Raw genomic sequence first — 26,962 nt, 5'->3', positions numbered from 1 at the left:
GGGCATTTTATCTGTAAATATTTTAACACATAATCCTAAAGAGATAAGAATTATTTTATTTTAAATAGTACATCTTTAATTACACATATTTAGTTGTTCCCCTAATTTCCATATACAGTGCTCATGCCAATTAAATAATGAGGTATTTTATTTTATAATTAGAACCCAAATAAAATCAACAAGTGATTGGTGTTTTCAGTCTGCTAAATCCCTGCAAGTGTGCTGCATCCCATCTGTTTTCCTCCTCTCCCATTTGAAGCCTAGAAGTGTGTCCTGTTGCAGTTTCTGATAGTTTGGATTTAGCTGACTGCATTCCTAGTGCCGATGTGTTCCCTGTCCTTAGTATAACTCATAAATCAGTACCCATTAGAGGCTTACCTGACTCAGGGTCAGTATTTCAAGGTGGATGGTGGTGGGTACTGAGGCCTATGGTATCTGCTTGTGTGGTTCCCTGGAGCTTCTTCAGGCTGGCTGCGATGGCCTTTGGTAGCGCTTGTGCCTTGTGCTGTAACAAGATGTTCCTGATTTATTGGATACAGTCAAAGCTTCAAGCATGGACCGGCTCCTTCCTCTAGGTGTGGGTGCAGGGGCAGAGTGTACTGTATGAGATGTAGAGGGTCAGCTGCTTTTTCTCTTCAGGTTATGGAGACAGGCACCTACTGTTAATTCAAGTAAGGAGGGAAGGTTCCTGTTTCCTTTGTAGCTGTGAGGAGGGTACACAGGCTTGAATAGCAGGTGTTACTGCCATCTGAACTGGAAAAATGTCTTATATTAGACAGAGAGATAACCTAGAGGGAAGGGTGTTAATACATTCATGTCCTTTTCTTCTGTGGTCATAATCTGGTTTTGTTTCTACTGTATGTTTTATTGGTGGATTTATTTATTTGACAGTATTTATGAGCCAAGAGTGCTGAAGATATCTAGTTTCTGTTCTTCAAAGATTGTAGAAAATTGCCAGTTTTTTCTTTCTTTGTTTTTTGTTTTTGTTTTTTGTTTTTTCTTTTTCTTTTTTCTAATTAAAAAAAAAAGTATTTATGTGCGTTGGTGTTTTGCCTGCATGTATATCTGTATGAGGGTGTCAGGTACCCTGGAACTGGAGTAACAGACAGCTGTGAGCTGCCATGTAGGTGCTGGGAATTGAACCTAGGGCTTCTGGTAGAACATCCAGTGCTCTTAACCACTGAGCCATCTCTTGAGCCCCCAGTTTTTCTTTTAATGTAACAGATCTATTGATTATCTTATTATTACTTGCTCATTTGTTTGGGGATATAGTCTTGCCATGTGGCTCAGGCTGACCTTGAATTCCTGATTCTTCTGCCTCCGAATCCTGGCTTGAGATTACAAACAAGTGTGTGCCACCATGCCTGGTTAAATTTATTCTTAATGGCATTACTGTTGACCTTCAAAAACTAAATCTTCAAGGCTCTGTAAAAATTTGTAAATCACCATAAGACATGACAATATTCTTTGTGTTTTGTTCACGTACTTGTTGAATGTTGCATCATGTTGTCTTAAACTTTTCATGTGCTAGTTAAGAGATTAGTATTCTAGTTTTTGTTTTTGTTTTTTTTTTTGGTTTTTCGAGACAGGGTTTCTCTGTGTAGCTTTGCGCCTTTCCTGGAACTCACTTGGTAGCCCAGGCTGGCCTTGAACTCACAGAGATCCACCTGGCTCTGCCTCCCGAGTGCTGGGATTAATGGCGTGCGCCACCACCGCCTGGCAGTATTCTAGATTTTTAAAAGAATTTCTTAATTTAGCCAGGCATGGTGGTGCACACCTTTAATCCCAGCACTAGGGAGGCAGAGGTGGGCCATGCTGGTCTCTGTAACAGACTAGCGAGGACTACATACAAGAGAAAAAGAGCACCAAGTTAACTTAAGCCTCATTCTTATCAGGATAAATGAACGTCACGATCAAACACGAAGGGGCTTTTGTGCGGAGCTTTTCAGTGCTTGCTGTTGCCACTGTGTAAAGCAGATCCAGACAGGAACTTTTCATCGGGTTTTAATTATGTTGGATTCCGGTATTTGAGCCTAGAGTAGTCTAGTAGTGTGCAGAGATGTGGTTTGCGCATGTGTTGTGAGGATGCCGTTCTTTTTAAATGGATAGAGGCTTTGAACACTAGCACGACATTGAACGCTGTGCCGTGAGGTGACTCATGACTCAGCATCACTCACTCTTCTCATGCGGTACTTGTAAGACATCCTGATCCAGCTACATAAGTCAGAAGCTTTACATTATAGAGTTAGTAAACATTTATCCACTTTCTTTATCAATTAAACTAAACCAAAAGTGTAAGAAGAAACTTGATTTTAAAATATTAGACACTGTTACCACAGTTTAAAGTTCTATTAAGAAGCTTCAAAAATCTGTAATTTATTCTAAAGTTCCAGATAATGGCTAAAACATGTATTGTTTTCTTTACTTGACCTGTAAACAGAAACCAGTTTTGTGTTGGAGTTAAATAAATATGTGTGTATCATCCCCCATTATGATTTAAAATGTGCTTATAATACATGTTTTGTCTTTTAATTTGTGAAGTATTTTCAGGAACTTTGGAGTACCTTCAAAGAATTTGAAATCCTCTGAACAGAACCCCCTCAGTTAGTCTTTGAATGTTTGAATTCTACTTCATTTTAAGAATTGTTTTACCTGGAAAGGTTTTTGAAAAAGCTGCTCATCTAGATTTTGAGTTTTTCACAGATTGAGCTTAGTAGCCTGTTACTCATGAGTACGTCTCATGGCATTAGAATGTGAAGTTTGAGCTGAGGTCTACTGTCTTGGAGTCCAAAATTCAGTTGCAAATAATTTGATATGAATTAAAAAGTATCTTATTTTGATAGTAATGTGTGTATATTTAATTTTTAATGTACATTAAATTATTTACTTATTTATTGCTGGCCATGGTGCCATTTGTCTTTAATCCCAGTAATTGGGAGGCAGAGGCAGGAGGATTTCTTTTAGTTCAAGGCCAGGCTACATAGTGAAGCCTTGTCTCAGGTTTTTTTTTTTTTTTGATTTTTGATTTTATTTTATTTTAAATGATAGTCTCCCTATATAGCCTAGGGTGGGTGGCCTGAAACTCACATGTAAACCCAGGTTGGCCTTGAACTCAGTATCTTCCTGTTCATGCTTCCTAGGCTGTGTAGCTATAGGCAGGTAGCATCATTTGGCTTGTAGTGGTTTTTTTTTTGTTTGTTTGTTTGTTTGTTTGTTTGTTTTTTAAAACTGGATCATGTTCAGTCTGTGAAAGTTATATCTTCCTCTGAAATTCTGAAAGTATAATGACAATGTATGTAGGGTTTTTTGTTTTGTTTTGTTGTTGTTTTTTATATTATCTGATTTGGTGCTTTTAAATGTTTGATTATTTCTTTTACTATTCAGACTTTTAAAAAAATCTTTGCCTTGGACTTTTCTCCTCTACAGACTTACACTGAATGGTTACGTGGCTTTGAAAAGAAGGCAAAAGCATGTGTAGCTGGAGCTTCGGATGCAGAGACAGTCAAGGTTAGTTCAGGAAATGAACTATGTATTTAAACAAACTGTGAAGTGGAGCAAATCAGAACTTGTTCTCAGGAACATTGACTGATAAAAGGATATATTATTAGTTGGGTAGTGAAAAGAATATGGTGCCTGCATTTTAAAAACCAAATGTTTAATTTAGTTACTCTCATCTCTTTATAGCTTAAGTTTTCAAAGTAAAGCTCAGCTAAGATATGTAGCTGGTCTCTCTGGCTTGCTGAAGCACCCCCAGATAATTTCAGCAGCACTCTGGAACTAGCTTCCTTCTTACCCTTGACCACCATGAGTGTGCAGACCCATGATTGTTCTGAATCCTAGGCGGCAGGAATAAAATCTTCCTTCCTTCTGTGTGGCTTAAGCATTGTAACGTGTATTTATGGGCCTCCTTAGATGTTGCCTCGTGTATAAAGAGTAACATCCTTGCTGTAAATGTGTGATGGACTTAAAAGAGTGTCACAAATGGACACCATGTGACCAAAAGGCCATCGGACTGCATTGCTGCTTAGGAAGGTTGAGATGTAATGTTCCGTCCTAAGTCATTTCTGTCTGTTTATTATGTCACTCGAGGTTGAACTAATAGAAACTGCAACCCTCCTCTTTGTCATTTTGTCACCACAGGTTTTGGAACACAGATTGAAAGAGGCTGACGAGGTGCACACACTGCTACAGCTAGAGTGTGAAAAATACAAAGCCGTCCTTGCAGAAACAGTAGGGAATGACTGAGTTTACATTTCGGGTTTTTTGTTTTGTTTTGTTTTGTTTTTAAATCATTGACTTATTTCTTCCTGGCCTAAGTGATTTTATCTTGACATCAGAATACAGATTTTTCAGAATAGTTCTGCCTTTGCCTCTAGGAAGGGATTTTACAGAAGCTGCAGCGCAGTGTGGAACAAGAAGAAAGTAAATGGAAGATTAAAGCTGACGAGTCACGAAGGACTATTAAGCAGGTATTTAAGGAAGTGCTTAGAGCAGCTGTACTGAGCATGTGATCCCCTCTAGTGCCGTCTGGGGTACACCAGTGATACATCACCTGTGTCTTACACGTGTGCAGGGGAAGTGGGTTGTGTGAAGGAGCCTGGGTGATTCTGATGTTCACCCATTTGAAAACCACCCATCGGAGTGACCGATGGGTAGGATAGCAGGCCCAGTGCTTTGAAAGTGATAATCCCACATATGATAACAAGGTCGAGAACCCCAGGTTCAGAATTAGTTTTCAGTCAAGAAAAAGCTAAGTCATTCTGTTCATCTTGTTTTTTTTTTTTTTTTTTTTCCTGCCATTTTCATGGATGTGGGGAAGAGATGCATGGGGTGGATTTTTTTTTTTTTTTTTGTGGTTTTTCGAGACAAGAGTTTCTCTGTGTTACAGCTCTGGCTGTCCTGGAACTCACTTTGTAGACTGGGCTGGCCTCGAACTCACAGAGATCCACCTGCCTTTGCCTCTTGAGTGCTGGGATTAAAGATGTGCGCCGCCACCACCGCCCGGCTGCATGGGATATTTTTTATTTTTTGTGCCAGTGTGTGCATGCAGGCTGTAGGTTGCTAGTTGTGTTCTGTGTTAATACCTTTGGTGATTAAATATAGTGATTATCTGTTCATGTCACCAGAAATCAAGTGATTCTAGCTGACTTTTAATAGAGGATCATACAAATGGGTAGGTTCTGAGCATTATTGGAATGAAGTTACATGTGAGCTTTTGAGAGCTTTAATTGACAGTTCAGGATGGTATACAGCTTTGAAACCTCTGAGCAGGACTGATGAAAGGCTTGCAGATAAAGGCATCTGCCAAGACCTGACAACCTGATTCCATCCTCAGGATTCCACATGGAAGGAGAGAACTGACTCCTGCAAGTTGTTCTCTGACCTCAGATGTACAGGGGCTTGTATTTGCCCTTCCCCCGAATAAAATAAGTAAAAATTTAAAAAGCAGAACTAGAAAAATCTCTTAAGGTGAATTTCTAGCCTGTGGCCTAGGACAGAGGTGAATGTGGTCTAAGACAGAGGTGAATGTGGCCCAAACATCTGTATATCGTGCATGTCACAGTGGAGCAGCCAGGCCACCATGAGGGTAGAGCGTGTCTTGCCGTCCTCTCTGCAGGTTGAATGCCTGTCCTCAGTGTTCTCTTCTCTGCTGTCTCACGTTTCAGATGCAGTCCTCCTTCACATCCTCAGAGCAAGAGCTGGAGCGACTGAGAAGAGAGAACAAAGATATGGAAAATGTATGCTATCTGATGGCTACACTTGTAACTTGCTTTTAGCATTATGTTACTTTTATGTCTAATGATCTAATTATGTTTTTATTTTCTTGAGTAGTTTGAGTTAATAGTTTAAACTCCTAACTTTCCATTATGGAAAAACCATGGACAGGACATTTCAGTGTATTGATTCCTTGTTTTGTGCTGACAGCTGAGGCGGGAACGAGAACACTTGGAGATGGAGCTGGAGAAGGCAGAGATGGAACGATCAACTTACGTGACAGAAGTCAGAGAGGTACTCATGACAGAAGGTCTTGCTTTCCAGTTCACATTCAGTTGCAACAGTGTTAAAGTATTTCCGTTGAAGTTGTTTGTAGAAGAGCTTCCCAGTAGCTACCAAGTATGGGTCATCGTGGAGATCAATCTTAAACTTTAAACTTCATTGCAGCTGAAAGATCTGTTGACTGAATTGCAGAAAAAACTTGATGACTCATATTCTGAAGCAGTAAGACAGAATGAGGAGCTTAACTTGGTAAGCGGCCTGCCCTCCACTGAGTTTCCTGTCTGGAGCCACGTGTGCTGGCGCACAGGCCCACCAGGCTTCCCCTGGCTAACCAACCCTTCAGCTTGGCACTTTGGTTCGGTTAGAGCCAGCCTTCCTTTCCTGAGGTCTCCGAGGATGGTTCTTCTTTTCTCCTAATAATGGCATGTTTGACTTCCAGCTGTTTCAATGTTTTCTGCCTTTTACAGCCTAATTTCTTGAACAGTGCTACTTTTGGTGAACAAAGAAGCAAAAGATTGGTGGAGTTTTAAGGATTATTTTCTCGAACTCTCATAGTTGACTAAGTTTGTAACCTGGAGGAAGCTTGTTGACGCTTACACACATGGTTTTCATTCAAGGGAGTGACCCAACCAGAGCTTCTCACTAGTCTTTCTAAAAGTAAATTTCAGAACTTTTTAAAGTAATTTCCTTTCTGTTTGTTCTTTTGAGACAGGGTCTGTTTGTTACATAGGCTGATCTCAAACTCAGTAATCCTTCTGTCTCTGTCTTTTGGCTGGGATTACAGATATGAGCCAGTGTTTATTGTCAATATATTACCTAACACATAATAACCCAAAATGACTGCTGACTGACCGACTGACCGACTGACTGACTGACTTCCTGACTTCCTCCCTCCCCCCTCCCTCCTTCCCTCATGGTCCTAGGAGTTAAACCTAGGATGGAATGCATAATGGGTAAGCATTCTTTCTCTGAATTATATCCTCAGCCTTTCCCTTTAGTTTTGATAACGGGTCTTTCTAAATTGCCTAAGGTAGCTGTGAGTTTTTAGAGCCCAGGCTGTCCAAGGAGCGGGGACTGCACCACCAGGCCTAGCTGCAGCTACATGTTTTAAGACATGACCTCTTGCATTCCTGTTCTTGTCGTTTTTTTTAGGGATTTATGTGGATTGTTGACATGCTGAGCTGTTGAACAGATACAGCTGTCTTGTTCTGTTTTATACACTAATCATCTTAACTTCTTGTGATTTAAAATGTTACAGATTAACTTTTTTTAAGTATCTGAGCATACTTTAGGAAGAAGACAGTAAGTTTTTCCTTACTCCAAATCAGTCCTGCTAGTTGAGAGTTGTTTCATTTAGCACTGCACATGTACAAGGAGAACTTACTTATTTATTCTCATTTCTGATCACTCTTTCTTACAGCAGTTATGTTTATTAAATCTGGAGTTTTTGCTCTAGTGTTAAAGCATTTTTTAGGTTAACATGCAATACTTCATCAAGCATCTTCATGCATGTATCTCAGCATTCCCTTCCTCCCCACCTTCCCTGTCTTCCTGTTCCCTCTGCCTAGTTGGATTTGTCCTAGTTGGCGTCCTTGGTTATATAATCCAGGCTAGCCTTGAACTGGCAGCAGTCTTCCTGCTTCAGCTTGCAGAGTATTGCAGTTTGTTGAGATTTACAGGTGTGCACCATGATGCCCATTATGACAGTGATTTATGAGAATTAGTTTTTAGAGTTGTATGAGGAGAAATAAAGAGTATTGTATGTATGTGTACACATGCACGCGCGCGTGCGCGCACGCGCACACACACACACACACACACATACAAACTGTTCTTCATAATCTTGTTTCATTGGCCAATGCTTTGTTTTAAGTAGACCCATCTCCAGTGCAGTATAAGACGAGTTTTGTGCATGTATTTGCTATATTACTGCACCTGTCAGGCATGTGGTATGCCACCCTTGTTAGCCTGTAGTATGTTTTTAGAAGGTTCCTTCTGCTATCAGGAGAACATTTGAAGTGATTGTAATAGTTGCTTTATTTTAAAATAAAATGAATTTGCTTGGCCATACACACACTGTTGTGTTCTTGTGCCAAAAGATGACCCTCTCTGCCAAAGCTTTACAAAACTCTCAGTTAAGTTTTACAAAAAGCAAAAGCTTTAGGCATTTAAATGTAGTTCTCCAAATAAATTGTCCTAGTGGGGATTCTCCATCCCCTTTTAAATGTTAGTGTATTTGTTTGTTTACTTGTTACTCCTGTTAAGTCTCTAAAAGTGTTTGGAAGGTCATGCCTGTGGCTGGGAGGCAAAATCAGTAATTTTTTTTTTTCTTTCCATTTTTTGAGATGGGATTTCAGTGTAGCCCTGGCTGTCTTGAAACTCATTCTGTTGACCAGGGTGCCCTCAAACTCAGAGATCTGCCTGCCTCTGCCTCCCAGGTGCTGGGATTAAAGGTGTATGTCACCATGCCTAACATTAACTCTTTAGGTAATGTGGACAATTTCCTTTCTATCTAATTGAAACAGTTGTAAGAAAAGAGTTATTATACATGGATACTGGGTTTATATACAACCTGTTTTTGACAAGTTGACTATTGAGAATTCTATCTTAGCATTTCTTAATGGTGCAGTTCAGGCTAGAGTGACCTTACATAGCTGTTTTCAAAATTACTTAAACTATTCATTGTCTTAAAGTGATAAGCAGTTTTCTCTCTTAAAAAAATTTAGATTTATTATTTTATGTGTATGGGTATTTTGCCTATCTGTATGTTTTTGCACCACATGCATGTCTGGTACCTGCAGAGACCAGAAGAGGCATTGTATCCCCTAGAACTGGAGTTAAAGACAGCACGTGTGTAGTGTAGTAGTAAGTTTCTCCTTTCCTGCCTGGCCCCACGGTCCCACCCGGCCCCCGGTCCTGCAGCGGCTTATAATCACTCAGAGGCTTAATATTATTTACAAACTGTATGGCCTATGACAGGCTTCTTGCTAGCTCTTTCATCTTAAATTAACCCATTTCTATTAATTTATGTTTTGCCACGTGGCCATGGGGTTACCATTCTGGTATCTTGTTGCTCCTTGGGTCGCGGCTGGCATCTCCCTCCTCTCTTTTCTTCTCTCGGTATCTCTGCTTAGATTTCCTACCTGTTTCTAAGCTGCCTTGCCATAGGCCAAAACAGCTTTATTTTTTAGCCAGTGGGAGCAGTACATATTCACAGCATACAGAAAGACATCCCACAGCATATGTGGGTGCTGAGCTTCAAAACCAATGTCCTCTCCAAGAACAAGTGCTCTTAAACATAGCCAACTCTTCAGTACCCCAACTGACTTTTGTAGTCGAACTTTTCCATTGGGACCATCGGCTCCCCAATAATGACATGGAGACTTAGTGTTAATTATGAAAACTTGACCTATAGCTTAGACTTGTTTCTAACTAGCTCTTCTGATTTATATTAACCCATTTCTATTAATCTATGACCTGCCACATGGCTCATGGCTGTTATCTCTCCTCCTGCACATCCTGCTTCCTCTGCATCTGGTTGGCAACTCCACCCTGCTTTTCCCAGCATCCTGTGTGCCCCAAAAGTCCTGCCTAGCTATTGGCCATTCAGCTTTTTATTAAACCAGTCTCTGTGACATATCTTCACAGTGTACAAAAAAAATTATTCCACAACATTTCCCCCTTTTTGTGTAAATAAAAAGGAAAGGTTTTAAGTCTAACATAGTAACATAGTAAAACTATATACAGTAAGAACAATTATTAGGCATTGTCTAAATAGAAAGGGAAGGTATTGAAACTATATAAAATAAGAATAATTATCAAGTAAGAATTACGTTTACAATGTCCATTCCATTTGGCATATTAGGAGAAAATATTCCATTATTCTATCTTAATGAGTCTAAAGCTGTGTGCCTAATTTACCTTCTATCATAACTAAGGAAAATTGCAACTATAACCTACATCGTCTTCAACTCCATGAAAGACCCGAGAAGGATATATTACCTGAGTAAACAGAAAGTGCAGAATAAGCCACTTCCAAGACTAAGAAATGACAGAAACATCTAGCCTCCTGGACTGTCACTCCAAGGTTCCTCTGCAATGTTGGAGCACCATCTTCGGCTTGTAGGCATAGAATATCTGACAGACTTTTCTGTGAAGCAAGAATTTTGAAGGACTGTCCCACCTTGTTTCACCAAAGTTTGGTAGTCACTTTCCTGTATGTCCTGCAAAATGTCTGGCAGAATTTTCTATGAAACAGGAATTTTTAAGGATGATCCTGCCTTATCTTGGCAAAGTTCAATGGTCTTTTTCCTTTGTGTCTTGCTTGTCCAGTTTGTGTAGTGTACTATCAGCAGTCAGGACAAGAGCAGTTTCTTGCCCAAATGGCTAGTTTTGCCACATTGAAAGCAAAATCCATATGGAGTATTTTCAATGCCCATCATCCTATTTTGAAGTAAATTGGCACTGCCAGGAGCAGACGAGTCTAACTGTCATGAAAAGGCTTATGTTATTAAAAATATTTTAAATGCCATAGTCTATCAGTCTTTGAAATGTTTGAAGACCATGTATCTAAAACATCTATGTTTGACCTTGAAAATATACCTAACATGACTACAAGTTATAGATGACTAACTACTAACCTGCATTTCTTTATTATCCTAAATAGTTTGTAATAATAACTTTCAAGGACTAGAAATTTCCATTAAATGAGATGCATAGTTACACTACCTTAAACAAGAGAAGAAATGTGTGTATAGTATGTTCTGACAAAAATAACCTTATATTTGTATCAATATACAAAAATCCATAGCAATATAAAATATTTCTCTTCTCTTTTCTTTTCATAAAGAGATCCCTGAATCTAATCTCCTTCATCATGACCAATAATAATTTGTAACTGGTTCCCCTCCCCCTAAACAATGACAAACATCCATAACCCACCAAATGACCAAAACTACCCACCTGATCTCTTGGGAATGTGGGCGTTTTGTTCTCTAGTCTGCTTCTTGTTGGCTGGGCACTAGCATCTTTGAGGAACCCTGAGAAAATTAGGATAGTGGTCAAGTCCTGGCTATTATAGTCTGTGAGGCTAGGCCATCTCAGCCAGCAGCCTTGAAGCTGTTTTGGATGCAGAACTCTGAGGAAACTGCAACAGAGGCATCTGAGAGGCTGGATCACCTGGGCCACCCATTTTCATTGGTGTCTGGTCCCTTTGCTCTGAAAACCCATAAACTTTCAAAAGTAACATGCATATCTGCATTAACACAAGTATGGAATGTGCAGTGAACACAAGTCAGTTAAAGATGATTTTTCTATGTTTGAGCAGGTAAAATATATGTCACCTGTCTTGTAGTTTTTTTATGTTTCTTTGTTTATAGCCAGGATTTTCAGGTGTCTCCCCTGATCAAACCTGATCTCTATCAGCCTTGAATGAATCCATAGCCTTTTGTTTTCTGTGGAGACAAGCATAACCTCTTCCCCAACATAACGTATTTTTTGACTTCCATTTTGAAGTTAAGACATTTTAAAAATAGTAGCTTTTATAATCCAATGTCACTCAGCAGCTATTGTTTGCTCAGCAGCAATCAAAAAATGTAAAGTCAACACAACACCATACAAGATCCAGACTGTGCATTTTTCACCTCTACATGTATTTTTTGTATTTTTTTTCTTTAAAGACTTTATCTTATTATTTATAAACTATTTGTTTATGTAACTATCTACACCCATTTTCTTTTCTTTTTTTTTTAGCCCACACACAGTTTCAACACACTGTAACCCGTTTAGAGTGTTTTTCTGTCTGACCCTGCTTTTATTTGAAACCTTTTCTGTTTGCATGATCAAAATCTTAAACCACCATGCAGCTTAGCTCATGGTGCGCTGCCTACAGGCAGTGGGTGGGAGATGTGCTCTGTACTGCAGCCTCGGGAGAACTGTGGGACTCGGAAGCTTTGTTGGCTCCATTTTTGTTTGTTTGGAACCTTTTTTAGAACGTTTTTAGGTCTTGTGTGGAAATACATGTCCCCACGTTGGATACCATTTGTAGTCAGACTTCTTCATCAGGACCCTCCTCGGCTTCTCAATAATGACATGGAGACTTATTAATTGTGAGAGCTCAGCCGATAGCTTAGGCTTGTTTCTAACTAGCTCTTATAACTTATATTAACCCATTTTTTTTAAACGTATGTCCAGCTACCTAGCTTGTGGCTGTTATCTCTCCTCCTGCTTCTTCTGCCTCTGGCTGGCAACTTCACCCTGCTTCTTCCCAGCTCCTCTGTGCCCTGAAAATCCCGACTAGCTATTGGCCATTCAGCTTTTTATTAAACCTATCTGAGTAACACATCTTGACACATCTTCACAGTGTACAAAACGATTATTCCACAATAGAGTTGTTGGGTTTTTTTTTTGTTTTTTAAGATTTATTTATTTATTATGTATACAGTGTTCTGCCTGCACACATCCCTGCAGGCCAGAAGAGGGCACCAGATCTCATTACAGATGGTAGTGAGCTACCATGTGGTTGCTGGAAATTGAACTCAGGACCTTTGGAAGAACAGCCAGTTCTCTTAACCTCTGAGCCATCTCTCCAGCCCCCCCAAAATAGAGTTTTTAAGAGAACTCTAGATTAAAGGAGTGTTTTAAAGCTGGTTGGAAAATTTCTATTTTCCTTTTGATTTGGAATAATTTCAATAACTATGAAGAGTAACTTTCAAAGGCACTTTGCTAGCATTTGACTCTGGTTTGGGGTTGACAGTTTCTACACTAAACTCTCTTCATTCTGTAGCTTCTCTTCGGTTCTGCTCTGCAGATGGGACTTCTGCTGCCAGCTCCTCTATACCTCTGGCCAGCTCTTAGCTAATCCACTGTGTATATTGGCTGTTAAGAGCTCATTCTATGTTCATGCTGCATTAGCAAATAGGCATGCAAATGAAGTTAATCATTCTGTTCCTGTGTTTCTACAGTTGAAGACACAATTAAATGAAACACTCACAAAACTTCAAAATGAACAAAGTGAGAGAAAGAAGGTAGCTGATGATTTGCATAAGGTAAGATGCTGCTTGGCTTGGAGACAGTATCCCCAACCTGTGCTGTGCACGCGTCCTGAGTAGACACACTGTAAAACTGCTCTTGTCCTTTTGGGTCCTTAGAAGTGTAGGCTGCTGATTGCTGGGACAAAAATTTTCACTTGCTTCCCCATTTAGAGTTAAAGTTTTTACTTTTTATTTCTTTACTTTTGAAAATTCTTTAAAATTATTATTTGATGTGTATGGATATTTTGTTGGCATGTATGTCGTATACCACATGGGTACTTAGTACCTCTGGAGACTTCAAGGGGGCTTTGGACTCCCTGTAACTGGAGTTGCAGATGCTTATGAGCTACATGTGGGTGCTGTAGTTGGACTCAGGTCCTTTGGAAGAGCAGCCACGCCATTAGCTACTGATCCACCTCTCCAGCACTCTCAAGTTTTACAATAAGATTTGCCATTGTCATTTATAAAGTGCCTTTCTTTTTGTTGATGGAAAGGAAGAGTGTGGAAATACCTGTAGTTTTAGAAGTTCGTTCCTTTCATTCAGTTCTTTGTACCAGTGTTTGTTTCTTCTCCTCCCCTCCTCTCTCACCCTGTTCTTTCTTCTGAGACAGGGCCTCACTATGTAGCCCAGGCTGGCCTTGAACTCAGTGACTTAGCCTCCTGACTGCTGGATTGCAGGTGTGTGCCACCATGCGGACCACAAATGTTTTTCTTATTCTCACATTCAAATTGATGATTTGTTAGGATTGTGTTTATTACTCCGCATTTGTTTAACAGGTTATTTACCAGTCTGATGTGCTGTGTTTGTAGTTGTTCTTGCATTCTTGAAAGCAAAGTTGGCTTAGAACTATGCTAGTATTTATGAAGGTTTTTTTAATCAGAAAAATTACATATGTCACTCTGTTGGAATTGCAGAATCAAGGGTTTGCACAGCTTAAATTTTGATGCCTGTACCAATTACTGGGTACTACTAAACATTTAAATATTAATATGCTAACAGATCTTTTAAAAATTTATCATTTAAATATCATGCCATATCATTTCTTAAGAATATGAAAAGTATTTTTCTTTTCAAACTTAAAGCTTATTGTTATTAATACAGAAAACTAAGAATTAAAAAACGCTTGAAAAATTTCAGATTATTTAAATGCAGATGAAATGTTAAATGAGAATTCAGGAAGTTTATGTTAGAGTACAAACTCTTTTTTGTTTTATTTTGAGACAGGGTCCCACTATGTAGCCTTGGTTGGCCTGTAATTCTCTATGTAGACCAGCTTGCCTCAAGCTGCCTCCTGAGCTAGGATTAAAGGTGTGTGCCACCATGCCCAGAGAGAGTACAAACTCTTACTTTAATTTGGTATGTTATTTTAAATTTTGGCCCATGAATCAAAATATAAAAGATGTAATTTTAGCCTGGCAATGCAATTTCTCAGACAGTACTTTCAGGATTTTAAAAATGTAGATAGGCCATGGTAAGTGTGATGGCGGAAATGGCAAGGATAGGTGCCAGTCACCTACCTTTATGTTATAGGAGTACTTGATTGGGATTGGAAATGCACGTAAATATTTATGGACTGAAAGTGTTTTAACACAACATTTTGTAAAACCTGGAGTGTAAAACTAAAGTATGTTGTTGGAGCCCATTCATATCAAAGTTTCTGCTAGTTTTCTCTAAATGTGTTTTATGTTCCTAGAAGCATTCAGAATAGTAGTCAGCAAACTCAGTGGTCTGAGTGTGATATTCTTATGTGTTTCATTCAAAAACAAAACTAGAAAGTCCAAGTGTGGTGGCACATGCCTATAATACAACTACTTGGGCAGCAGGGCCAGAGGATCGTTAGTTCAACATAACCCTTGTCTACTTAATGAGTCCAAAGCCAATCTGAGCTATCAGGCTATCTTAAAATTAATTAAAAACATAAAACCTATTCTTAAATGTGAGCTGTAAAAGGCAGATTGTGGGTGGGATTTGGCAAACTTGTAATCTAGACTAAAACTTAAATATCAGTGTGATCATTCCTAGTTTTAATTTCTTTATACAGTTCCTGTGTTTGAATTATTGAAAGTGTAGATACTTTCAATAATTCAAACACAGTGTGAACACCGTGGGAGATGTAGCTATTTTCATTTTGGTGACAAAAGTTGTACATTGTGCAAAATACATACTCAAGTTATTTCTTTTGTGTGTTTTGATGTATTTGCTCCTTGTTGCTTTTGGTACAGGCTCAACAGTCACTGAACTTCATCCATTCAAGAATTTCACTAAAAGCTGCTGGAGACTCTACTGTTATTGAGAACAGTGCTGTTTCCTCAGAAACGGTGTGTATTTCCTTGACCCGCAAGATTCTAGGCTAATTGCCCTGTAAACTTTTTGAAGAACAAGCATGTGCAAGACCGGTCTTTGGCTCCAATCTGTGCTTCCATGTCTGGGGAAGGGGACCGACTTGAGGATAGAGTAGTGCTGCTTATTAACTTCATGTGTGGTCTAAGGGAAATTACCTAGTTGCTCTGCTTCAATAAAAGAAAATGGTAATAACTCCTGTCCTGGGTTGTCAGAGGAACAACTGAGTGCCCTGTAAAATACCTTGAAGAGAGGGCAGCTCTGGCACCCACTAAGAACCCTGTGGGTGGCACCTGTGCCTGGGACTCTTGGAGGTATGCTCTCCTTTGCTGGACAAGCCTTTTTTTTTTAATATAGTCATTTTTTGTCTTCTGAAAGGAAAACAACACATTATTTACCATGTCCACAGACTGGATTTCCCCTCTGTGGCCAGCATTTTATGCAGCATTTCTTTTCGTGCCAGTTTGTGCTGCTCTCAGCAAACATTTTACCGTTGCTAATATTTTTTAATGAATGTTCAGATTTTCCTCTTTTACAATTTTAAAAACATCAGTTTCCCTTTTTGGTTGCACATTCTTGGTCTTTGTGTTTGGAGGTTTTTGAAATTATTTATCCCTTCCACCTTCTTTTCAGGGGTCTCCTGAGAAAGAGACAATGTCTGTGAGTCTCAATCAGACTGTGACACAGTTACAGCAGTTGCTTCAGGAAGTAAATCAGCAACTCATGAAGGAGAAGTGATTCTGGCTGCGGGGTAGGGACACCAAGTACTGCTGTTTCTTTATCCGTAACATAGTCGGGGAGAAGTACATATAAAATACATACTCGCCGTAAGATAGGTCACTTTTCATTTCACTGTAGAAAAGATTACCTTTTCATCCCTCTCCCAGTTTTCCATAGCTGACTTTTCTTGCTTGGTTTCTCTCCTGCCTGCGCATATTTTGCAGTCCTTGGTCTAGAGGAAGAGCATCTTGGTGTGGTTACTTCAGCCTCTGTTGGGCAGATGCTTTGTGACTTGACTGCCTGCCTGGGTTGGTCTGTTGGCATGATGTCTTCAGCTGCCCATTAGTTGATTCTGATCCTAGTTCAGGGCAAGTGTCTATGTGACATTTTCCTTCCCTTTATGCTTTTGCCTTTGTTTTATCAATGCCAGACTGAAAATGAAACCATCATAACTTTGTAACATGAAACAGGTATACAACGTTTATTGTCTATCTAAAGATGGGAGGAGTATTAGATTAACACCATTGCTGTAGATTGGAAGCTGGCTTGGCATTTTGTTTTGCCTGTTTCTTGTTTTGTGGTGACTTGCTCAGGTAGTGGTAGGCGAGGCCTCCATTGTGCTAGAATTACAGAGGCACCACCATACCAAGTTGGTGTTTTGTTTGAGTTTGCTTTTGTAGATAATCTAAAAAGTTTAATTTTTTATGCTTGAAGTGCGAGTTGTGCTTTAGGAGAAATAACAAATTCATCATTAGATCATGCTGTGAGCTCTTGTTGCCTACATGACTATAGAAAGCTCAGCATTAGCAGCATTTAAAAATGCCTTGTGTTCCTGCTGCTGAATGGAGGCTTTGTTATCTATGTTTTGCTTTCTATAAATGACTTAAAGCATACTACCTGTAGAACATTTGAGTATACACAGAATATTTCGGATATTCACCTTTTGAGGCTGTTTGCTCCAAAATAATGGTGATACCCTGTCGGCACAAAGGGACACCTGAAACTGCCATTCAGAACCCGTATCAAAGGCCCCAGGGATAGGTTAGGAAGTCTGTGGCAAGGTTGACAGGCTTCTCTTGTCATGTGGCAGGCATGTAGTGTCACACTTTGTGTTTATGATACGTCTCCTTTAGCCTCCCTGAGCTCGTGCTCTTACAAATGCTAACCTCCCCTCAGAAGACTGGGCACAGTGAACCCATCTCAGTCTTGACTTGCTCTCCAGTATAAGTTCCTTTCCCCATTTCCTGAAGTCATGTTTCTGGCACTTGGCTTTTCCAAATGGCAGACAGCTTTGCTTTCTGTTCATAGAGAATTTCTTGCATTTCACTTCTTTCTGTAGCTTCAGCCTGACATTTTTTTTCCTGTCTTGTGAGCATGGCCCGACCCTTCCTTTAATCTTGTTTTTCCTGCATGTTGTCAGTCTAAGTATTTTGTTTGTTTTAAACTTTTTTTTTTTTTTTTTTTTTTTAAATTTTTGTTTGTTTGTTACAAACAAAAGACAGGCTTTCTCTGGCTGTCCTGGAACTCACTCTGTAGCCCAGGCTGGCCTCAAACTCACACAGATTCGCCTGCCTATGTCTCCCGAGTCCTGGGATTAAAGGTGTGCGCCACCGTTGCCTCACCAGTCTAAGTTTTTATTTTACTTTTTAACAAGTGTTCCCAAGAAGACATTTTTCTCAGTGTGTTTTTTTCTTTCCTTGCTGTAATTTCTGTCTACTCTAGAATAATGTCTGTCTAAAACTGTTTTGCCAACATCATTAATGATTTACTGAAGCTTTTCTTTGCATACAGTGAATGGCATAGGTACTGGAAGTCTGGACAAAATACGCCAAGTATGCCGACTTGGTGCTATGAAAAGGGCTTAATTATTAGAGAGCTTTAAACAAGTCCTGAGATGATTGGCTACTTCCTGCTGGCTTCAGACCTTGTTTGTGCTTATTAGTGGTGGGGTTTGTAAATTCAGTCTGTTCAGCACTGGCACCTTAGGTTTACATATCCTGAGCAACACTAATAAGAATGACTTCTCAGGGTTGTTCTCTTTTTAAAATATGTCCTTGAAATCTTCTTCTGAATGTTGAGACTCTTTTCATGTTGATGACCATCAGAACATATTGCTCTGGGTGCCCCTGAAAGTGCCAGGGTGATCTCATGAAGTATGTGTGGGATACAGCACTCAGGGTACCTTTCTTACTTTGTTCTAAATGGATTGCTTTCTTATCTTTTACAGAGTGAAGTAATTGGGAAATTACTCGTTAGAAGTTAACAGAAGGCGTTGTATTATATTTTGCCAAATTAAAGCCTTATTTATGTTTTACCCTTTCTACTTTGTCAGACACTGAACAGTTTTGTCTTTTCTAACCCTTGTTAGACTACTGACTTAAAAACACTTTAAAAAGCCAACTCTGTAGACACCTCCAGAGTTTAGTTTTATAATAAAACTGTTTGAATAATTAGACCTTTACATTCCTAAATATCAAATAAATGTAATCTTTTACCTTATTTTGGTCAATTAAATTGTTCAGAAGATCAAAGTGGTGTAGACAACGTGAAATTTAACATTTTAATACTGATGTTGTACACTGCTTTACTTAACACTTGGGAAGTAACTGCCTCTGACATCAACTCAAGGAAACACTTTTGTTGCTAATGTAATCAGCAAATAAAGGGACACTTATTATTCAAACACGAGTCACTCTACTTCTCATTGAGTTTGAACAGGTGTCATCAGCATTCAGATCATTTAGAATGCAGGTTCTAGTTGCAACCACCAAAAGTCTTGTTGCTCCTGCAACCTCCTGACTAGACCTTGTGTCCTCTGTGGGTCAGGGCTGTGTCAGGTACTATGACATGGGCGGCAAGGATCCTGCAGGCGTTTGGTTCCCTCCATCATGAGGAGGGCTCTGCTTTCTTTTTACTATTATTACTATTGTTAAGTTTTCCTGTCCAGAGACTGTGTTGTATACATTCTCTTTTCTGTTGAAAAGTGTGTGTGTGTGTGTGTGTGTGTGTGTGTGTGTGTGTGTGTGTGTGTGTACACGCGCGCGCTTGGGGAAGGTGTCACTGTTTTCTTCAAATGGCAATAACAACTGACAAGTATCTTGTACCACTAAGTATTAAAGTACCTTTTAGTATTATTGGTGTTTCTTTTTATTTTTTGTGCATTAGTGATTTGCTTGTATGCATATGATGTGAAACACATACGTATAGTGTCCACTGAATCTCCTAGAGCTGGACTTTAAAGACTTGTGAGCTGCCGTGTGGTTGCTGAGAATCCAGCCCAGGTCTCCTGGAAGAGCAGAAGTTCTCTTAACCACTGAGGTGTCTCTCCTGCCCTTATTGATATTTCTTGGACAAATTCATGCTCCTACCACACAAAGGTTTTACACTTTGTATTCCTTCTGTCTAGAGCTGTTTTATTTTTGAAGTAGGTCTAGTGGTATACATATGTCTTAGTTAGGGTTTTTGTTGCTGTGAAGAGACACCATGACCGTGACAAACTCTTATAAAGGAAAGCATCTAATTGGGGCTTACAGTTTTAGAGGTTTAGTCCTTTGTCATCATGGTGGCATTTAGGCAGACATGGTACTGGAGAAGAAGCTGAGACTTCTACATCTTGATCTGCAGGCAGCAGGAAGTGGACCGTGTACTGGGAGTAGCTTGAGCACGTATGAGACCTCAAAGCCCGCCCCCACAGTGACACACTTCCTCCAGCAAGGCCCTACCTCCTAATAGTGCCACTCCCTAAGGGCCAAGCATTCAAACACATGAGTCTATGGGGGCCTTACCAATTCAAAACACCATAGCACTCATGAGACTTCAGCTGGTCAGTAGAGACAAGGGGATCATGAATTAGAAGCTAGCCTGGGTTACAAAGCAAGACTCAATTACAAAACAACAATGGCCTCTTTTGTTTTAAATGTCAGCTCAATCCCTGTTATTTTTGTGCCCATTCCTCAATGTCATAACCAAACATTCAAGCGTCTTTTGCCTCTGAAGTAGTGGGACATTCGCAGTACTGCTCATCCCTATTTGAGACATGAGTAATTTTTAATGACTTCCTGTATGAAATCACATTAGAAGTTTTGTCCCTGGTCTGTCAGTCTAGCCAGCCTCTCCACTCTGGAGTAACATAGGGAAAGGTAACCATACTCCCATTCAGTGATGGTTCAGTTGGACAGTTGTAGCTCTGTGCTCTCAGTCTCTGCCGTTAGATTAAATATTCCTAGAGCTTCAGTCATACAAATAGTGAAAGGCCTTGCTAGACACTTCGCCTTTTGGTCCCGATGCTCATCTTTCCACTGTCTTAACAATGTACATATTTGGAAAGGGGACTTGATACTCAAAGAGAATGAAGAGGTGGGATGGGAATGCCCATGAAGCAGCCCATTTCTCTTGGTGTGAGAAAGCTCATCCGTTTCCTAGAAGTCAGTGATACTGTCTAAAAGACTAGGCTTCAGCTGTCTTGAGTTTTCGAGCTACAAGTGAGAGGAACAGTTGTGTTTCCCACAGAATTGGAGCTTTGGGGCCAATGCTATGAGGACTCCCCTAGATGGTATGTGTTACGGATATGAAACACAATTTCCCTGCTCCCAAGGTTTGTGTTGGACTCCTCTGCAGCTGGTGGCCCTGGTGATTGTGTATAAGGGTTCTGGCCTGCACCGTACACTCAACCCGGGCATGATGCTCTGTAAGGCCCCAAGCAGTGAAGTCAGCCAGTAATGGACTGAAACCAGTGGATTTTGTGAGGTCCAGCAATGGAAGGTGGTGGTTGTGGTTGGGAGGAGCAGAGACCACCAGGAGAAGGCTGCCAGGAGCACCCCTCCACCCAGAGATTCCATTCTCAGGCTCCCCCCCCCCCAAGACAAGACAGTGGAGGAAGGACAGACAGTCTCTTGGTTAGAGCACTGCAGCTGTGGGGGCTGGGCAGGCTTTACATAAGACAAGAGGAAGCTGCACCAGGCAACGTGGGGAGCGACCGGCAAAGAGGACTGAGTTCAGGTCGGTGTGTCTCATTTCACTCAAGTTTTGCTTTTTATGCTTCCCTAGAAACGTAGACCATTTCAAGTTCATTGGTAGAATTCTGTTATGTAATAATATCACGCACAATTCATCATTTGCTAACTAGCTTAAACGCATTTACTTGGTTTGGACATTTGACTCTTCACTAGATTATATTGAGGTAGGGAAGGGATATACTTCTGTCATCTTCTCCACTGTAGATGTGAAAACCTGTCTTGGCTACTCAGGAGAGCCAGTCCTCAGCCTAAGCCATCTGGCCTGTGGCGGACATGTGAGCACACACATGCCTACATATACATCTGTGTAATGATGTGTATGTAATTGTAGCTAGAGAAAAGTTTAAGATTGTGTAGAAAAGAGTAATTTAAAAATGGTTTTGTTCTGTTACCACTGTGCCTTTCTTGTCTTCTCTTGATAGTTTCTAAGGGACTGTCTCCTGAGTGGTTCTCAGAAGTATGACATTCAGACCACTTGGCACCCCATGACCCTTGATTTCTAGGGGTCTTGAAGGTCAAAACCACTTTGATAAGATACCATCTGCCTTTTTCACTGTGTTGACATTTGTGCTACTCCAGGAAAACAGTGTCTTCCAGACCCAACAGGACCGATGCACATATAAACTCACAGAGCCTGGCGGCATGCACAAGTTGATGCCAGATGGAGTCCCAGCACTGCTAGGGGGAAGTGGACACAGGCTCCCACCCCTAACCAAGAAGCAATCTGCACTTGATACCCACTGGCAAAGGGAAGATTGCTTTTCTCCAGTGGAGTCTAACTGGGTATAAAAACCTCACTTCAGGGCAGGCTCCATGCCCAGGAGTATTTGACCAGCATAAAATGGGCCCAGTGATATTTTTGTAGAATTTCTATCTCATTTTACTTCTGTTTGGGCATTTTTGTGTCCTACTGATCTTTTGCTTGCATACTTTGGCTTCTGTTTCTTGTGGGGCTTTTTTGTGTGTGTGTGTGTCTGTGGTACTTTTTTTTTTAAAGAGGGTATGAAGTTGGGTGCATGGAGAGATGGGGAGGATTGGGAGGCCTTTGGGAAAGGGGAAAGCACAATCAGATATGTTAAAAAGTTTTTAATAATTTTTTTTCTTAGTTTTAATTTTAGTACATTATATATTGATAGAAATAGCAAAGATTTTTAAATCTAAAGGAATTCTGAGACCAAAAATTGGAGAGTCACTATTTCTGCCTACTGTTTCTTTCCTGTAGTTTATAATGACATCTGGCAATTATCCACACTTTAAAAAAATACATCTTATTTTATATTTTTATAATTTCCATTTTGCTCTTTGACAACTTTTGTGTAAAATTTGTTTTCAATAAATTCATTTTAGGCTGTAAGTTTTCCTCTGGATTACTTTGTTACAGATTTTTATGCATAGGGATTTGTTATCTTGGAATATATTAAAATATTTCAAGCCTGTAGGAAATAAGAGGCAATCAGCTTTTGTCATTTATCAGTTATTAACATGTTTGCCTGACTTCCACAACCAACCTGTGGTTGGACTGTCTTGTGTGACCTTCTGGCCCCGTCTCCCCCTTGGCTAGGATATAGCCCTTGCACCGAGGGTGAAGTTGAATGTGTTGTTTATGTTGTCATGTAGCCACATAACTATGTACATACTCTTACTTAACAAATGTTTTGTATGCCTTCAAAATGCTAAGCCATTCTGCCGTTCGCTTAGGTTAGCGGTAGATTTAAGGCTCCATGCCTAGAAATGGAACTCTCGGTTTGTAGAGTGAGCATTTGCTCAGTTCTGTTAAGACCGTCAGATGGCTTGTGGAGTGTTAGTTCACACTGCAGACAGTGAGCAGGAGCTCCCTTGTTCTCCCATGCTTGATCTAGAGTACTCTTGTCAGTACAGTGGGAGTGCGCTGAGACGCCTGTGGTTCGAGTTCAACAGTGCTCTGTGTAGTCCATGTTACACTTGGACACATTCTGCTGTATACCTATGAAAATGAACAAAACCATTAACTGCAAAGCATTTCTGTGTGTCTACTTCCTTGTTCCCAGGCAGCTCATATGTTTTCTGTCACTTCAGATTACTTTGAAATTTCTTGTATTTAATATATAAGTGGAATATATAGCAGGTACAGCTTTTGTCTGGCTCCTTTGACTCAGAGTAATAAACATAGTTCTTTATATTTCTGAGTGTATGGTACTGTATATACTGTTTATTATAATGAGCTTATTCCCTCTGGGAATAAAGGTTTGACTATGTTCTAATTTGCTTTCTGTTGCTGTAATAAACACATGACCAAACCCAGCATGAGTGTAAAGGGCTTATTTGGCTTACATGTCCTGATCACAGGCCATCATTGACGGCATTCAGGGTGTGAACTCAAACAGGAGCAGAGGCAGGAGGCCTGGAGGAACACTGCTTACTGACTTGATCAGGCTCATTGCTCAGCTACCTTTCTTATACCTCATAGGATCACGTGCCCAGAGGTGGCACTGGCCATGGGGACCTGGACCCTCCTACATTAGACTTGCTTACAGGACAAACTAATGAACTTATTTACTCAATTGAGGTTCTCTCCTCCCAGGCTGGGCTGTTACAGAGAAAGCTAGTGCATTTATAGATGAGACTTATGTATAACTAAGTAGGTACAACCCAGCACTAAGCTTTCATGAAATGTCTAGAGTCGCCCTTCAGGGCGTATTAGTTTTGTTCCTAGTGCTCTTGTAGTACCTGTTTAAACCCAGGGTAAAAGATAAGAATCCTTATCCTGCTTGGGAGGGGTGGGGTTGGAGAAGGGCAGGATTCTGAACCAGGAGAAAGTTAGCAGCATTACTGATGGTCTGTCTGGACCTGATGTCAAAGAATTGAAATACATGTGAGTATCAGAGGAGCAAGGCAAGCATTTAGGACTGATATGCTTTCTGTAAGAGAGCAGGGGCCTCTGATTTATGCAAGAGTTGTGGTTGCTGCCCGGAGCTGGTTTTTGTGGATTCAGGAGGAGAAGTAGATTAGTAGAGAAGTAGATTAGTAGGGAAAGAGTGTTGGTGGTAGTCTGTTTTTATTGACAGGTTTGGGTCACCTAAACCTTGGTTCACTGTACACATCTTCTCCCATGATGCATCTGCTTTTAATCATATTCATGGCCCATTATACATAGGCATAAGATGCTAAATAGGCTTTCTCTTAAAGTTCATTTTGCCTTATTGTGCATGCACCCCAAACCAGTCTGCACTGGCTCACTACCCCTAGTTTTAGAATGTTTCAGGCTTTGTTTGACCACAAAAAGGCTTGGAGTGACCCGATTGCTTGGTTGGAGAGGGCGTGTGCAGGTAGCTCCCCTCCGGTGGAGTCCCAGGTTGTTGAGTGCATTATTGGGAGGGTGTGTCTGGAGCTTAAGGCAGGCAGCGGCCGGGCAGCTGAGCCCCCAGGCTCGCCTGCCTCACAGGCCTGTGCACTAAGGTGTCGTTTCTGCTCCCTTTCCTACTTCAGATCCCAGCACCCACTTCCTTGACCATGGTAGGACCGGCTACAGCAGGTTTTCAGTATAGTTCCTCTGAGCCTGACTGTTTGTCAGATGCCAGGCACAGAGCCTCGAGGGGGAACGCACCCTTCCTAAAGAAGCCTAAGTAATGGACAGAACAGCCCGGGAATGTTGACGGCAGGCACAGTTGGGCCAACGCGGAGTCCTTTACCTCATTCAGAAGGAAAGGATGGCCGATTCTGTTTCCACCATCTTCATGGCAGCCATAGTCTTTCATTTGAAGTATTTGAGTGATCTGTGTCCTAACACACTTGATGAGCTCACCTGGCTCCCAGCCTGTCTAACGGGATCATATTTACCTTCTTCTGCTTCTAGGGCTGGTCAAAGGACTCCTGACTACAGCATTTAGGTGAAACCTGAGTTAGCTTGTAAGATGAGCATGAGGATTTGCGGTTACGACTCTTGTGTGCCAGAATAGAACCAGTGCATTTCCTGGTGATTGTTGCTTGGACTAAATGGGTCCACATGGGCTAGAGTCTAGGAGTGAGAACGAGTGTAATTTGATGCGTTAGGATCTTTAAGTGTTGGGGAAAGTCCTTAGTGAATTAGGTGTGATTCACAAGTCTGGCCTTTGCTGCTCCCCAGAACCCAGCCTAACAAATCTTTGGTTCTGGTTTGACTGGGTATGGCTTAGACTATGATGCACCAGATGATACATCCACACAGGGTGGCTAGATCAGCTGCACACTGTCAAAGCCTCCAGCTCTGTCGCAACTACTCCAGAGTTCTGGACACTCAGAGCGGTGAGCTCACCAGCTTCACGGAGCACCATCCCTGCCTACTCCCCAAATGCTAGGCCCCTGGTGCCACTTTTATTACATGTTAGTTCTGTGTATACCTTCCATTGCTCACTGAAAGGTAGAGCTGGGTCTTCCAAAGCCTCCTCCGAAGCCGTAGCCCTGACTAAGCTGTGTCAGCACAAAGCAGGAGGCAGGTGGCCTGGGAGCGCCTTCTCTTAGTTCTGGTGTCGTCCATCTCCTCGCTCCTGGACGGCAGCTCTCAGCAGCATGTGTGGGAGGCGTACACTGGTGCTCACTAGTGTTGAGTGTCCGCTCCCAGCCCAGGGGATGGTAGGCTTCCCATTGGTAAACTTCCTCACCTAACTGCCAGCTCAGAGGTAGAAGAGTATCTCTTGACTTCCTGTAGAGCAGACAATAATGACCCCAGAGATATGTGTGTTCTAATCTCTAAAACCTGTGAAATGTCAAGGGGGAAGTCAAGTTGTAGGTAGAATTAAGATGATTGACAGATGATTCTGGATTCTTAGGAGGCAGGGGTGAGGTGAGCAGTGAAATCACAGGAGTCCTTTAAATGTAGAAAGAGGGAGGGGAATTCAAAGACAGTTAAGTGACAACAGAAGGAACTGGAAAGTTCCAGATGAGGACTTTGAAGAAAGAAGGGCCACTAGATATGGATGCAGTAGCTATCCAGTGTCCCTGAAGGAAAGGGCCCAAATCTGCAGAATAAGTCATTGAAAATGTCCCAGCTTAGAAACTTGTCTCACCTCCAGACATTAGGGTATGCAAAAGAAAAAAATTAAAAAAAAACAAAACAAAACACAAAGACCATAGTGATTTCCGCCCTACTCAGTCCTGCCGTGCCGCACTGGGGGACTCCAGCCCTGGTTTCTCCCCACCCGGTCCTGCCGTGCCGCACTGGGGGACTCCAGTCCTTCCGGTCTGCCTAATCTTCACGGATGCAGCTTTCCATCCCTGTCACTGAACGTCACCGAGTTCCCGATTCTGTGAGTGCCTTGGCACCGAGGACAATCTTACTCATTTTGGTGACCCCCAAAAAGTCTACTACTGTGACTGGACTGGAAGAGCAGACCAGCAACTTACTAGTGCTCTGTGGAGTGAGTAAATGTGGTCCTGTGGAGGACATCGAGGAGATGGGGGAGGGGCACTGGTGTCAGTGAGCCCAGGCCATAGAGAACCAGCCTCCACCATGAGAGAGACGGGTGGGATGAGGCCGGTAAAGGAATCGACAGGGTGGAGATAGCTGGCAGATCCTGAAAATGAGGTAGGTTTGGGCATCCAGCAGTTTATGACTAGGGCAAGCTCTTCAGCCATGTGAGTTCCTCTGTCTCCTCTCTGCAGAGTGAATGGCAGGAGAATGCACTGTGTACAGAATGCTTGTCCTGTGCCTGGGACACAGCAAGTTTTCGGTATGTTAACAGCCCTCCCCCCCACAACCCACACATGCTCACACTCAACACACGCCTACTTAGGGCAAGATAGTAGGGAAGTGTGCAGGTTATGGAAAGGAGGGTGAACATGCACAGAAGCAGGGAGCCCAGCTCAGGGGAGCCGGCAGAGTAACTTCAGGATGTTAAGCATCC

The 26,962-nt window shown here is 41.3% G+C and overlaps 1 protein-coding gene across 17 annotated transcripts in view; it reads left to right on the top strand.

Moving 5' to 3' along the window:
* Nucleotides 1-26,962, top strand: part of Ktn1 (kinectin 1) — a 119,809-nt gene that overhangs the window by 78,192 nt on the left and 14,655 nt on the right. For 5 of the 17 annotated variants that reach the window (XM_028873565.2, XM_028873562.2, XM_028873564.2 and 2 more), the window contains 10 exons: nt 3,427-3,507; nt 4,141-4,230; nt 4,377-4,469; nt 5,667-5,738; nt 5,926-6,009; nt 6,163-6,246; nt 12,960-13,043; nt 15,252-15,347; nt 16,003-16,120; nt 18,317-19,223. In XM_028873565.2, coding sequence (XP_028729398.1) covers nt 3,427-3,507; nt 4,141-4,230; nt 4,377-4,469; nt 5,667-5,738; nt 5,926-6,009; nt 6,163-6,246; nt 12,960-13,043; nt 15,252-15,347; nt 16,003-16,107 — 789 coding nt within the window. In that variant the 3' untranslated portion in view covers nt 16,108-16,120; nt 18,317-19,223. Of the gene's footprint in view, nt 1-3,426; nt 3,508-4,140; nt 4,231-4,376; nt 4,470-5,666; nt 5,739-5,925; nt 6,010-6,162; nt 6,247-12,959; nt 13,044-15,251; nt 15,348-16,002; nt 16,121-18,316; nt 19,224-26,962 lie in introns of those variants that run through there. The other 12 variants (XM_028873568.2, XM_028873566.2, XM_028873567.2 and 9 more) reach the window with 4 other exon arrangements.

The sequence above is a fragment of the Peromyscus leucopus genome, chromosome 9 (genome assembly GCF_004664715.2).
Source record: "Peromyscus leucopus breed LL Stock chromosome 9, UCI_PerLeu_2.1, whole genome shotgun sequence".
Lineage (NCBI taxonomy): Eukaryota > Metazoa > Chordata > Mammalia > Rodentia > Cricetidae > Peromyscus > Peromyscus leucopus.
This window is presented reverse-complemented; position numbering and strand designations above follow the sequence as displayed.